The following is a 14,737-nucleotide window of genomic DNA, read 5'->3' on the forward strand; positions in this document are numbered from 1 at the left end:
AACAAAGTCGAACCGAGGTTATCCTAATGTCAGCAAGCTAGAGAAGTAGCTTATTTTATAAATTGTTTGGCAAGATAAGAAGCACCTGAAGCAACCAGAAGGCCAGTATCAGCAGATACGAATTAATGGCCTCTGGTAGAGATGGTTCTTGAAGTGTGACACATTAAAGGATGATTCCCAAAACTGTACTTTCATTCAAGATATCTCTTCCAAGTAGAAGACCCATATATTCTATTGTCCACTGACAACTCTGCCTAAATATTTTCTTTTGCTTTTAACTATTGCTCACAGACATGGGATCATGTTCGTCTTTTATTTTGCAACTTACTTTTTTTCACTTAACACTATCGCTCATGCAAGTACTATCGAAACCTTCTTCGGTTTCTCTAACTCTTTCATAATAGTCTATAAATTACGATATTTTTCTTCCTCTTATCGACCCAATTCATTTCATTTAAAGATTTACTTTTCTTCATTTAATTATGCCTTCCCTTTCTTCAATCACTATGAAATCCGTTGCTAAATATTACAACTTTAAGATTTGTAATGTCTAGAAGAGTTTCAAAAAGTATAAATCTATGAGAAGAAAATGAACTCAGTTAAATAAGTAAATCTCATTCACAACTCTAAAACGTGTTTATGACACATGCAGCAGACAGTGTAAGTACCATGCCCATACCCTCTGACTCCCGCCTCTGCTCACCACAAACATCTGCACAGTTGCACACTTGGCCCACAGGCAGGCCGGGCCGAAAGTGCCAGAGGATTAACATCAGCAGAATCAACCCCTAATACAGACAGAGTTCCTAGGTACTACTTCAGCTGCTTCTCTCTGCTGTTGGACAGCACTCAGACATGGTCTATACCGTCTTCAAGTTCCTTGGTGACTTTGACCTCCACTTATCCACAGTGGTAACTTACTTCATAATATGCTCTCCACTGGTTTCATTCACTTTCCATGTTCAGTTTGCCACCCCTCCAACCACAAGCGTTTCCTGGGATTGCCTCCCCAAAAAACTATCTGTACTCTAGGGCTTGCTTCAATGCTTCTGAAGAAATCCTACCTAAAACAGTATGTTAATCAGTCAAAACAGTATTAAAGTTTAGCAGGAGAATAACGAAATTATTTTCCAAATTATCTCTTGCAAAATAAATACTCCTTCAACTAGCTCATTTAAAGCTAAGCTACTCTCAACAGATTTAAAGTCCAAAATAAGTTCAGAAAAGCAAAAAATAAATTTTAGTCACATCTGTATCATCCACAATAGAGTTTACAAACCCAACAACTCCCAAAATACTATATAACATGTTAAAATTTCTACCAAGACCTATCATATAATATATATGATATTCACAATCACATTGCTGTGTGCAAATTTTCTTAGATATATTCAGTATCACATGCCACACTCTTGAATCTGCTTTCCCATTGTGAGAATATAAAAGGGGTCAAGAGATTGAAAAAGAAGATTTTGTGAGAAAGATACATTTAGAGAGAGTTGTGCTGTGAGCCCCACCCCAAAGAGACGCATGAGAGGCGCTACATTCTTTACCTCAAGTCTGATGAGGGGGGTTCCAATGGAACTACTCAGAGAACTTTGAAATGCATGTCCCTGAAGTTGTAGGACACCATGGGATGGGGTCTGACTCCCACCCAGGATATCTAGAGGGAAAAAAAAGAGCCAACTGCTTTAGTGGCATAGCAGGGAGAATGTTTTACACTGAGAATGGTTTGCATTTCCATGATTCACTACGACAAACAACGCATGACTGTGAACTTTGCATGTGGGCCACACGGGATAGAGCCTATATGAATAATCTTAGGTCCTGCCCAAGAGGACTATCTGGAGATCCAAGGACCTCAACAGAAAAAGGCTGGACATGTGCTACCACATATCAGTTTAATCATCAAAACCCTGAAGGTGATTTAAAAGTACATGGAATTACACACTCTAATTATCAAATGGAGATAATTTCCTGCTTAAAAGGTCTATACGATAGCCTATTTTCTATGTTCTTAGGAGATAATAGGGGAAAATATCATCCTGTCCTAGGGGTAAGGAAGAAAATCTTTAAAGAAGTCACCAAAAAGAGGCTAAATATAAAGACTGAAAAAGTCAACTACATTAAAATTTAAAATATATGCTCACCAAGAGACATATTAAAATAAGCAAAAAGGCAAGACATTAACAGGGAAACATCTGCAACACATTTAACTAACACAAGATTAATATCAGGAATACGTAAAGAATTCCTATCAATCAATTTTAAAAAATAAACGACCTGCCAAAATCGCTTCCCCCCCTTCCATAGCAATATAATTTAAGCTAAGCACCTGCCTGAATAGCTAGATGCTACATCACCCAGCCTCCTATGGAGCTGACCAAAGCCAAATGACAGAATTCTCACCACAGGAATGAGAAGAATTGATTCATGTGGCATCTGCCTCATTTACTTAAAAGCAAGTTGCTACCTTAGACTTAAAATTTTTCTCCTTCTTAGGAGCTAGAACACAGATGTGTCTGCCACTCAACTCTGACTACACACATAGGGAAAATGTCCTGGGGAGTGGCAGAGCAACAAGGTCGGAGGAACTGGGGTCCCTGAGTAATGATGAGCGAGCTGCACTGGCAACCTGGACCACATTCCTTGGAACTGTTACATGAGAAGAAATAAAAAATTATTCTATGTTCTTAATTTACTATACTAATTTTTAGGTCTTTGTGACAGCACACAAAATAAAAAAAACTGACAAAACACATTAACAGATGTTTCTGTTTCAAAACAGAGGAGGCACATATGGCTGAGCCACACAAAGAAACACTTAACCTCCCTACTATCCAAAAATGCAAACGAAGACCACAATAAAACAGCCTTTTACACTCATTTGACTGGTAAAAGTTAAGAACTCTTAAAATACTTAGTGATGGAGACGATGTGAATTTTATATCGGGGTGGGAGCATGAATTGAAAAAAGCATAAAGGAGACAGGGGGAGGGGAAGACAAGAGCTATACAGGTAGATTTAAGTTACTGGCATAGTTGTCATGTGGGTAATTCATTATATTATATAATACTATACTATGTCATGTTTGTTATGTGATGTGATGTTAGTAATGAGCGTTAATTATATTATTAAATATTACATGCTTAAATAAATTATAAACACTATACATATATAGTATAAAAGCCATGCATAAACAATCATGACTAATCCAGTTCTGCGCCCCTGAGGTATATAAACACATACACATACACGCACACATTTACACATACATGGTAAGCCCTGCAGCCCTGCAGCCCTGAACCATGGGATGGTACTCAAGGCTGACTGATAGTCTTCTGACAAATCACTGAGACAGAGAATTTTGGTTGTCTAATGTTGATCCCCTGGTGGCGTAGCAGTTAAGTGCTACGGCTGCTAACCAAGAGGTCAGCAGTTTGAATCCGCCAGGCTCTCCTTGGAAACTCTCTGGTGCAGTTCTCCTCTGTCCTATAGGGTCTCTATGAGACAGAATTGACTCGAGGACAGTTGGTTTGGTTTTTTGTTTTTTTTTTTTAAGGTTGATCAAAGGAACCCTGGCAGTGCAGTGGTTAAGCGCTCAGCTGATAACTGAAAGGTCAGTGGTTTGAACCCACCAGGCATGCTCCCCAGGAGAAAGATGTGGTAGTCTGCTTCAGTAAAAATTTGCAGTCTTGGAAACCCTGTGGGGGCAATTCTACTCTGTCCTTTAGGGTTGCTCTGAGTTGGAATGGACTCGATGCCAAGGGGTTTAGTTAGCTTAATGTTGATCAAAGGAGTCTCTGAGCTGTGCAAATGGTTAAAGCACTCATCTCCTAACTGAAAGGCTGGAGGTTCGAGTCCACCCAGAAGCACCCTGGAATAAGGTACTTTTTAAACTTGAATATAGCTACTTTGTGAAAGTAATAATAATAGTTATAATAAAAATATTACGAAGTTTTCAGATTTTAAAATCTGACTTCAAGCTAGATTTACAAATTGGAACTTTAAATAATATATCACGCTGTATGTTATATTCAACCCAGTCTCGTTCACTTTTTAAAACACAGATGCCCAGTGCCTAATCTCAGAGAATCAGATTCTCTAGGTTTTTCTTCCTTACAACCTTCAAAGGGGATGTCAAGGTGCAGCCATGTATAAAAAAATCATCATTATATGCCTTCTAAGGCCATCATGGCTAATATAAGGAGAGTTGTGAAGGCAAGGTTATATCCTCAGACACTCATGATATTTGCTGTATAAAATTTACTAAGGCAATAAGGTTGAAATACTACATTTTACGCAATGAAAACAGGATTGGCACAAATATTCCCATACGTTTAAACATCATATAACACAAATCAATCAGCTAAATCTTCAGGTACATTCCAGTTAAATATGCCATATGAATCCTAGTGTACTCTATACTAAAGAGGGAAATAGTAACGTAATTTTTCTTTTTCAAAACAGATCTATTTTCTAATTGGTTCATTATCCAGTGGTTGTATTTTATTTCCATAAAAATATATTCCTAAGGAAAACAATCATTTTGAAATAAATTTTCTGAAATGTTAAAAATATGAAAAACCATTTTCCCTCAGAAATAGTCCAACATTTGATGTTACAAACCCAGGAGGATAAATACAGATGGTTTGGGGGAACTTTGGATGGGAACTTCGTAAAATATAATCAAATGAAATAAGACACTTTTATCCTTTGTTGAATTATACGGTTGCTTCATGTTTTTGTTGTTAGTCTCAGCTAACACAGGACAAAAAAGTGTATGTTTAAATACATGTTTAAAATACGCTATTCTTTCTCTGGTCCGATTAATTTGCCTGAAAAATGAAACCGATTATTTGTTTCCGTCTTGCCATACTCTTAAGAGACAAACAGTATTAAACATAATGTAATACCATTTTCTTTAAATGCTGTCTTGACTCAGTTTTGAGACCCTGGCTGAAGGTCAGTCTATTCCCCTTTTGAGTAGCTGATTAAGTCCAACCATTCCCCTTATCAGGTTCTCATATTCCTAGGCCACTAAGTATCCATCCTAATCTTGCTACAGCCAGATACTCAACAACTAGGGACAACTTTTATGCCCCTTGAGCCTGTAAAATTACTCAAAATGCCCAATCCCTAGGAAACCCACAAAAATTCTATACTTCTTCTAGAAGAAAAAACAACTTTCATTACCTCCAGGAAAATGAACACACTGTCTCATCACCATAGCAGAAACAATAGTTGACACGATGAGCTGACAATCACAGAACATAATAAGGTCACTGCCTGCCTACACTCAGTATTTCATGTGACCCGTTTTTCCAGATCTCACACATTAATTTATGAGCTCTCTTCTCACTGAGACAAGCCCATTTTCTTCACAAATCATCACTTCAAATTGTTCTTTCAAAAAGGTAAAGATTTAATTACTTAGGATCTAAAGATGCTAAAGACATTGAATTGTTTTAAATGATTAATCACGGACTGACCCCCGCAATATAAGACTTAAAAATCATGTTTAACTTTATTATTAGGAATTTCATCCAAACAGATAATAAACATCAAAATGCTTATTAATAGTCATAATTTTCTTTATATGCTGCCACTTGAGATAGTTTTCCAAATTATGTACCTTTATGACGTTCAAGAGCACAAGTATACATCTTAAATGTGTTATCAAAAGTGTTATTCTTTAGTCTCTTTAAATTTTATTCATCAAATTGCTTCAGTTGGAACTTGCTATGTTACTGTACTGACACCATCAATTTAAAACCGTTCTTCAGTACTACTAAATAAACGTTAAATACCAGGTAGGTTTTTCACATAATATGATACACACAGAAGGAATGTTTTCCCTATAATGGTCTATTAATATCTAAATTTAGTATTTCAGTAAATATATCCACTTAAACATTCACAAATTGATAGGACTACAGACAGCATAAGGCCAAGTGAATTTTATAAATGCCTTATATCTCTGGTTCTCTTGAAAAGTATTCTTATTCAATTACTTCCATTCTAAGGTATTTTCTGGGTTTCCATTTTGTCAGAAAAATCTGATTTCTTTAGCTCTACTTTCTCTACATTCCTTTCCCTAGTTCTATCGGATTGCTAGTAAGTTTATACGGTATGTTTAATTTAAATATGATTTTGCTCATCTCTACTAAATTGAAAATGCCTGAATTCCTACTATTTATAACTTGCATAGTTGCAAAGTTTTCCATATTGACCCATTATCAAAACTTATACACAGTAACTAACACAACGGGGCTACAGTATGCCTCTGGATACAATACATAAAATCCTTCTAAAAGGACATTCAAACCTAGATTTTTCTGCTCCCCTGCCTCCACCCTGACTAACCCTAATACTTTTGTTCTCTTGGTCCTATACTACTACTTTATGGAAATTCATTATCTTTCACTGAATTAATCTCTAAAATGAACTATACATATGTTGTCAATTAATGTATTTAAGAATCTGTATATGAAAAATTTCTGTTATTTTCTATTTTGTATATTCCTAACAGATACATACCTATGTCATATGCCAGGAAATCGGCAGAAAAACATTTTGCACCGTTACTCAAGGAAGTGTCATTATGGGTGTTTCCTCCAAAAATAAGCATAGCTCCATTGATAAGAACAGCTGAATGAAGGTATCGAGCAAACCCACTTTCTTTCAAAATAGTCCTACAGAATAAAATTTAAAAATGTATTACAAAGGATACAAGACTTCCCTGATTATATGTATTATATAAAGGGTCTAATTTCCATGTAGAATTTTCCCCGGAGTGGTGAAAACAACATGCTTTGTTTTGTCTTTGCAACAAATCCTCACACCTCAATATTTTAATTTTGAAATTTATGGCATCTTAAAATGTTCTGAGGAAACACAATATGAATCAGAACTGTTAATACTCATAAAAATTTATATTTTTAATTTAATATTTTTTCATTTATAAATGTAGGAAACAAAGTCTCAATACTAGAGAACATAAACACTATCATTTTTAAATACCAAACTAAACTAAGAGTTAAATATAGTAAATTTATTCCAAATGGTATTCTGTTAAAAATATATAACCCATATTCGACCCCAAAATATACTTTTTAACTTTGTATTTCAGTATAATATACATGCATAAGTGTAAGCATATCATAGGCCTAAAATGCAGTGAATCTTCTCCAACAACCAGATTAAAAAAGAAAACACTACTATTCTAACAGCATATATTCATTTTGCTATTTTTGTTACTTAGATAAATTAAATTATGTCGTTTGTAGTCATGTGTACAAGCCTTCTTTTGCTCAACACTTTTTGTGAGATTCATCCATAACGTTCTGCATAGTTGAAAATCGCACGTATTTTAGAGAAACATTGAAGTTAATATAAATGCTCTTCTTTAATTAAAGAGTTACTCTGAGAGAAGATAATATACGTTCACAATCACATCTGACCTGATACAAGGGTATATGATAAAGGTGCACGGCAATATGAATCGATACTTTATAAATACTCTAAATAAATCCCTGGTACAAAGAATCAGAATGTCAACATAGTTAGTATGGTATCATATGTATAGTATCCCCCAAACCATGAGTTACAATAGCAGTTGTTTAAAGAATATGGTCTTGCAAAATTCTATCATTCGATCAAAATTCTATCATTCGATCTCCGGCATTGTTTCTATCACGAAGGCCATATTTTCCAACTACTGATCCTTCTTCTTTGTTTCCAACTTTCACATTCCAATCAGCAGTAATTATCAATGCATCCGAGTTGCATGTTCTATCAATTTCAGACTGCAGCAGCTGATAAAAATCTTCTATTTCTTCATTGTTGGCCTAAGTGGTTGCTGTGTAAATTGGAATAACAGTCGTATTAACTGGTCTTCCTTGTAGGCTTATGGATGTTATCCTATCACTGACAGTGTTGTACTTCAGGATTGATCTTGAAATGTTCTTTTTGACGATGAATGCAACACCATTCCTGTTCAAGCTGTCATTCCCAGCATAGTAGACCTTGTGATTGTCTGATTGAAAATGGCCAATGCCAGTCCATTTCAGCTCACTAATGCCTAGGATATCGATGTTTATGCGTTCCATTTCATTTTTGACGATTTCCAATTTTCCTAGGTTCATACTTTGTTCATTCCAGATATCAATTATTTATGGATGCTTACAGCTGTTTCTTCTCATTTTGAGTCGTGCCACATCAGCAAATGAAGGTCCCAAAAGCTTGACTCCATCCACATCCTTAAGGTGGATTCTACTTTGAGGAGGTTGCTCCTCCCCAGTAGTCTTTTGAGTGCCTTCCAACCTGAGGGACTCACCTTCCAGCATTATATCAGACAATGTTACACTGCCTGAAATTGATCAAACATGCAATCAGGATGCATTAATAATTACTGGAGATTGGAATGCAAAAGTTGAAAACGAAGAAGGATCGGTAGTTACAAAATATGGCATTCGTGATAGAAACAACGCCAGAGACCAAATGATAGAATTTTGCAAGACCTACAACTTCTTCATTGCAAATACCTTCTTTCACCAACATAAACGGCAACTATACACACGGACCTTGCCAGATGGAACACAAAGAAATCAAACTGACTACATTTGTGGAAAGAGATGAGGGAAAAGCTCAATAGCATCAGTCAGAACAAGGCCAGGGGCCGGCTGTGGAACAGACTATCAATTACTCACATGCAAGTTCAAGCTGAAACTGAAAAAAATCAGAGCAAGTCCACGAGAGCCAAAATATGACCTTGAGTACATCCCACCTGAATTTAGAGACCATCTCAAGAACAGATTTGACCCATTGAACAGTAGTAACCAAAGACCAGACGAGTTGTGGAATGACGTCAAGGACATCACACATGAAGAATGCAGGAGGTCATCGAAAAGACAGGAAAGAAAGAAAAGACCAAGATGGATGTCAGAGGAGACTTTGAAACTTGCTCATGAACGTTGAGCCCCTAAAGCAAAAGGAAGAAATGATGAAGTAGAAGAATTGAACAGATTTTAAAGGGCGGCTCAAGAAGACAAAGAAAAGTATTATAACGACATATGCAAAGAGCTGGCAATAGAAAACCAAAAGGGAAGAACACCCTTGGCTTTTCTCAAGCTGAAAGAACTGAAGAAAAAATTCAAGCTTCGAGTTGCAATAGTGAAGGATTCTATGGGGAAAATATTAAACAACACAGGAAGCATCAAAAGAAGATGGAAGGAATACACAGAGTCATTATACCAAAAAGTACTAGTCGATGTTCAACCATTTCAAGAGGTGGCATATGATCAGTAACCAATGGTACCGAAGGAATAAGTCCAAGCTGCACTGAAGGCAATGGCAAAAAAACAAGGCTCCAGGAATTGACGGAATATCAATTGAAATGTTTCAACAAACGGATGCAGAGATGGAGGTGCTCACTTGTCTATGCCAAGAAATATGGAAGACAGCTTCCTGGCCAACTGACTGGAAGAGATCCATATTTATGCCTATTCCCAAGAAAGGTGATCCAACCGAATGTGGAAATTATAGAACAATATCATTAATATCACACGCAAGCAAAATTTTCTTGAAGATCATTCAAAAACGGCTACAGCAGCTTATCAACAGGGAACTGCCAGAAATTCAGGCTGGTTTCAGAAGAGGACATGGAATCAGGGGATATCATTGCTGATGTCAGATGGCTCCTGGCTGAAAGCAGAGAGTATCAGAAGGGTGTTTACCCGTGTTTTATTGACTATGCAAAGGCAATCTACTGTGTGGATCATAACAAATTATGGGTAACATTGGGAAGAATGGGAATTCCAGAACACTTAACTAGGCTCATGAAGAACCTTTCCATAGATCAAGAGGTAGTTGTTCGGACAGAACAAGTGGATGCTGATTGGTTTAAAGTCAGGAAAAGTGTGTGTCAGGGTTGTATACATTCACCATACCTATTCAATCTGTATGCTGAGTAAATAATACGAGAAGCTAGAGTATATGAAGAAGAACGGGGCATCAGGATTGAAGGAAGACTCATTAACAACCTGTGTTATGCAGATGACACAACCTTGATTGCTGAAAGTGAAGAGGACTTGAAGCACTTACTGATGAAAATCAAAGACCACAGCCTTCAGTATGGATTGCGCCTCAACATAAACAAACAAAAATCCTTACAACTGGACCAATCAGCAACATCATGATAAACGGAGAAAAGACTGAAGTTGTCAAGGATTTCATTTTACTTGGATCCACAATCAACACCCGTGGGAGCAGGAGTCAAGAAATGAAACAATGCATTGCATTGGGTAAATCTACTGCAAAGGACCTCTTTAAAGTTTTGAAAAGCAAAGATGTCACCTTGAAGACTAAGGTGCGCCTGACCCAACCCATGGTATTTTCAATAGCATCAAATGCATGTGAAAGCTGGACAATGAATAAGGAAGACTGAGGAAGAACTGACGCGTCTGAATTGTGGTGTCAGCCAAGAATGTTGAATATACCGTGGACTGCCAAAAGAATGAACAAATCGGTCCTGGAAGAAGTACAACCAGAATGTTCCTTAGTAGCAATGATGGTGAGACTGCACCTTACGTGCTCTGGACATGTTGTCAGGAGGGATCAGTCCCTGAGGAGGACATCATGCTTGGCAAAGTACAGGGTCAGCAGAAAAGAGAAAGGCCCTCAATGAGGTGTATTGACTCAGTGGCTGCAACAATGAGCTCATGCGTAACGATTGTAAGGACTGGCAGTGTTTCGTTCTGTTGTGCATAGGGTCGCTATGAGTCAGAACCAACTTGATGGCACCTAACAACAAAGAATATGGGGCTGACTTCACACGGCATAAACCATATCTCCAGAAAAAAAAACTATAATTGGTAAAAATTATTAAAAAACAAAAAAATTTACAATCTCAGGGAATTGTACTAAAGGCAACAGCAAATGAAACATTTATTCAAGAAAATATACTAAATCTCAATAATAACACCAAAAGTCCATGGCATTTGACCCCATGACCTTCTGCTGTTCTCCAAGTTCATCCCCAAGTGAGTGAGGCCAAGAACACAGGGCTTCTCTCTACCCAGTGCCCAGTCCAGGGCAACAATATCTCACTGAAAGGGTCAGGCTGCCAGTATTTCTCATGACCCCAACATCTAGGTTGCAGAAGTTCTTTTTCAAAAAAGAGAGGCTTAACAACCTGAAATCTCATCCTCCATCTAACTTTCACTCATACGGTGGAAGCTAAGCCCAAGTGAAGCAAAGAACACTGGAACCCTGATCTCCCTTGCCCCAGCTCACTTGTGGGGCAAAGAAAGGGGCAAGCTGAGAAGACTCGAGGCTACTATCCCCATGCAGCAGCCTGCACATAAAGCAGCAGTATCACTCTAAAGGACAGCACTAAACCCACCTTCAACTCTGAAGCAGTGGCACAGAAGAGGCAGGCTATAAGAACAGAGAGCTCGAAAGCTATCCCAAGGTCCTAACAGAGTGTGGGAAGTTCAACCCTAACAGAGCTCTCAAAAACAATGGAGATTTTCATACTAAGCTATTAAGAGAAGCCTGACAGCTCTACAAGAGCCATAAGCAAAACCACAGGCCAATTAGAAGATCACCAGAGAGAACAAGGAAAAAGAAATCTAAGAAGACTCCTTGTGGGGTCAGAACAAACTTGAAAGACTAGCCTCAAAGGCTGCCTTTGAAAACAGATCCAAACTGAGTTTTCTACTGGAAACAATACAGCAGTAAGCTAGCTCTAAGTGGAGGCTAAAAAAGCCCTGGTGACATAGTATAAGTGCTTAGCTGCTAACCAAAAGGTTGGTGGTTCACACCCACCAGCTGCACTGCAGGAGAAAGATGGGGCACTCTGCTTCTATAAAGATTACAGCCTTGGAAACCCTAGGGGTAGTTCTACTATGCCCTATAGGGTCATTATGAGTTGGAGTTAACTCGACCCCAATGAGTTTGGCTTGGGGTATTTAAGTGGGGGCTAACAGCTGGGTACGATACTAACAGAGGCAGATAGCTTAACAGAGAGGTCAAGGAAAGAGATATTAGAAGAGGGTCCTTCTAAAACTACTGCCATACCAGGGTGACCGTGCACACCCCCATACTCTCTGAAGAGCTACGTTAGCAAAAACACACTCAAGGGGAAACAGACTTCAGTAAAAAAGAGTCCACCAACTCAAGCAAATAAACAAGCAAACAATAAGAACAACAAAACCAGAAAGTGAAATCAGTATCCAAAGATGCTACATCATTTTAATGCCTAGTTTTTAAGAAAAAATTATAGCATGCAAGGAAATACAGAAGTATGACACATACACAGGCAACAGAAACTGTCTTTGAGAGGGCCCAGTTGTTAGACGTGGCAGGCAAAGACATGTTTCAGCTATTGTGTCAATCTACCTCATTAAGGGTTTCTCTCATTTTCACTGACCCTCTACCTTGCCAAACCTGATGTCCTTTTCTATCAACTGGTCTTTCCTGATTACATATCCAAAGTAAGTGAGCAGAAAGCTCACTCTCCTCGCTTCTCAGGAGCATTCCAATTGTATGTCTTCTAAGATAATTTGTTCATTCTTTTGGCCATTCATACTATATTCAATACTCTTCACCAACACCAAAATTTGAATGCATCCATTCTTCCTATGTCTTCCTTTTTCATTGTCCAGTTTTCACATGAATAGGAGACAACTGAGAAGACCATGGCTCGTGTCTGGTGCACCTTAATCATCAAAGTGACATCTTTGCTTTTTTAAACTTTAAAGAGGTCTTTCACAGTAGATTTGCCCAACGTAATATGTTGTTTGATTTCTTGACTGCTACACCCATGGATGTTGATTATTGATCCAAATAGAATGAAATCATTGACGATTTCAATTTCTTCTTCATTTATCGTGATGTTCTTTATTGGTCCAGTTGTGAGGATTTCATTTTCTTTAAGTTGAGGTGTACTCCATACAAAAAGCTGTAGTCTTTGACCTTCTTCAGTAGGTGCTTTAAGTCATCTTCATTTTCAGCAATGAAGGTTGTGTCATCTGCACATCATAGGTTGTTAATGAGTCTTTCTCCAATCATAATGCCACATTCTTCTTCAGATAGTCCAGCTTCTTGAATTATTTCTTCAGCAAACAGATTGAATAAGGTCAATGGATACAACCCTGCCACACACCTTTTCAATTCTGAATCACTCCTAACCCCCTCTGTTCAAAAGATTACCTCTTAATCCATGTACAAATTTTGATTCCTCGTATTGTTATCTATAATTTGTTGTGATCCGCACAGTTGAAGACCTTCATATAGTCAATAAAACACAGGTAATCATCGTTCCGGTATCTTCTGCTTTCAGCCAAAATCCATCTGACAACAGCAACGATATCCCTCGTTCCACGTCCCCTTCAGAATCTGACTTGAACTTCTGGCAGTTCCCTGTTGATGTGCGGCTGCAGTTGTTTTTAAACCACATTCAGCAAAATTTTGCTAGCATGCGATATTAATTATATGGTTCAGCGATTCCACATTCTATTTGATTTCCTTTGTTTGGAATGGGCACAAACATGGACCTCTTTCAGCTGATTGGCCAGGCAGGTGTCTTCCAAATTTCTTGATATAGGTGAGTAAGTGCTTCCAGGGTTGCACCCATTTGTTGAAGCATCTCAATTGGTATCCCATCTGTTTCTGGAGGCTTGTTGTTTTCAATGCCTTCACAGCAGCTTTAATTCTTCCTTCAGTACCAATGGTTCCTGATCATATGCTACCTCCTAAAATGTTTAAACACTGACCAATTATTTTTAGTACAGCAACTCTGTAAATGCCTTCTGTCTTCTCTTGATGCTTCCTGCATCAGTTTTTTGCACATAGAATCCCTCAGTAATGCAACTTGAGGCTTCCTGAATCTTCCCTTCAGTTCTCTCAGCTTGAGAAATGCCAATCAAGTTCTTCCTTTTTGGTGTTCTAACTCCAGGTCTTTGCACATTCCATCATAATACTTTGCCTTGTCTTTTTGAGTTACCCTTTGAAGTCTTCTGTTCAAAGAAGTTCTTTTACTTCATAATTTCTCTCATTCACTTCAGCAATTCTGCACTTAAAAGCAAATTTCAGGGTCTCTTCTATCCATTTTGGTTTTGTCTTTCTTTCTTGTCTTTTTAGTGAACTTCCACTTTCTTCACAAGTGGTGTCCTTGATATCTTCTCATAACTCTTCTGGTCTTCAGTCACAATGTTCAGTACATCAAATCTATTCTTGAGATGGGCTCTAAATTCAGAAAGAATATACTCAAGGTTGTACTTTTGCTCTTGTGGATTGTTGGCCAAAGTATGACCTGAAATCTAAATATAAGAACCACTAAAAGACAATGATGCACACCTGACTAATGGCAAAGATGACATAATTGTTACAAAAGAAAAAGTAATCAAATGTTTTATAAAAAGAAAAGGTAGTCTTGATACATAATTAAGAAATCAGAATATAATACAATTTTATGTTCACAATCAAAAGAATGTACATTTACATAGAAAACAGTCTGAGTTGGAATCACTGGTTTTATTTTCTACTTTTTGCTTAATTCTACCTTTTGATTTAATTTTAGCTTTTAAGGTATTGGGAAAAAACAAGGGCTGTAACTTCTATTACCTGAAATATGGTGGAATAGGCATATGAACCATTAAAAATAATACATACCTACATTTTTACATACATCTATGAGTTGGCAAAAATATCACAAAATAATCAAAATAGGATG

General features: G+C 37.5%; 1 protein-coding gene across 2 annotated transcripts in view; it reads right to left on the minus strand.

The window, feature by feature from the left end:
* Positions 1-14,737, minus strand: part of ATRNL1 (attractin like 1) — a 697,793-nt gene that overhangs the window by 568,134 nt on the left and 114,922 nt on the right. For both annotated transcript variants that reach the window (XM_023546681.2, XM_003409111.4), the window contains one exon: positions 6,541-6,695. In XM_023546681.2, coding sequence (XP_023402449.2) covers positions 6,541-6,695 — 155 coding nt within the window. The remainder of the gene's footprint in view (positions 1-6,540; positions 6,696-14,737) is intronic.

Source organism: Loxodonta africana, chromosome 16 (assembly GCF_030014295.1).
Source record: "Loxodonta africana isolate mLoxAfr1 chromosome 16, mLoxAfr1.hap2, whole genome shotgun sequence".
In the NCBI taxonomy this organism is placed as follows: Eukaryota; Metazoa; Chordata; class Mammalia; order Proboscidea; family Elephantidae; genus Loxodonta; species Loxodonta africana.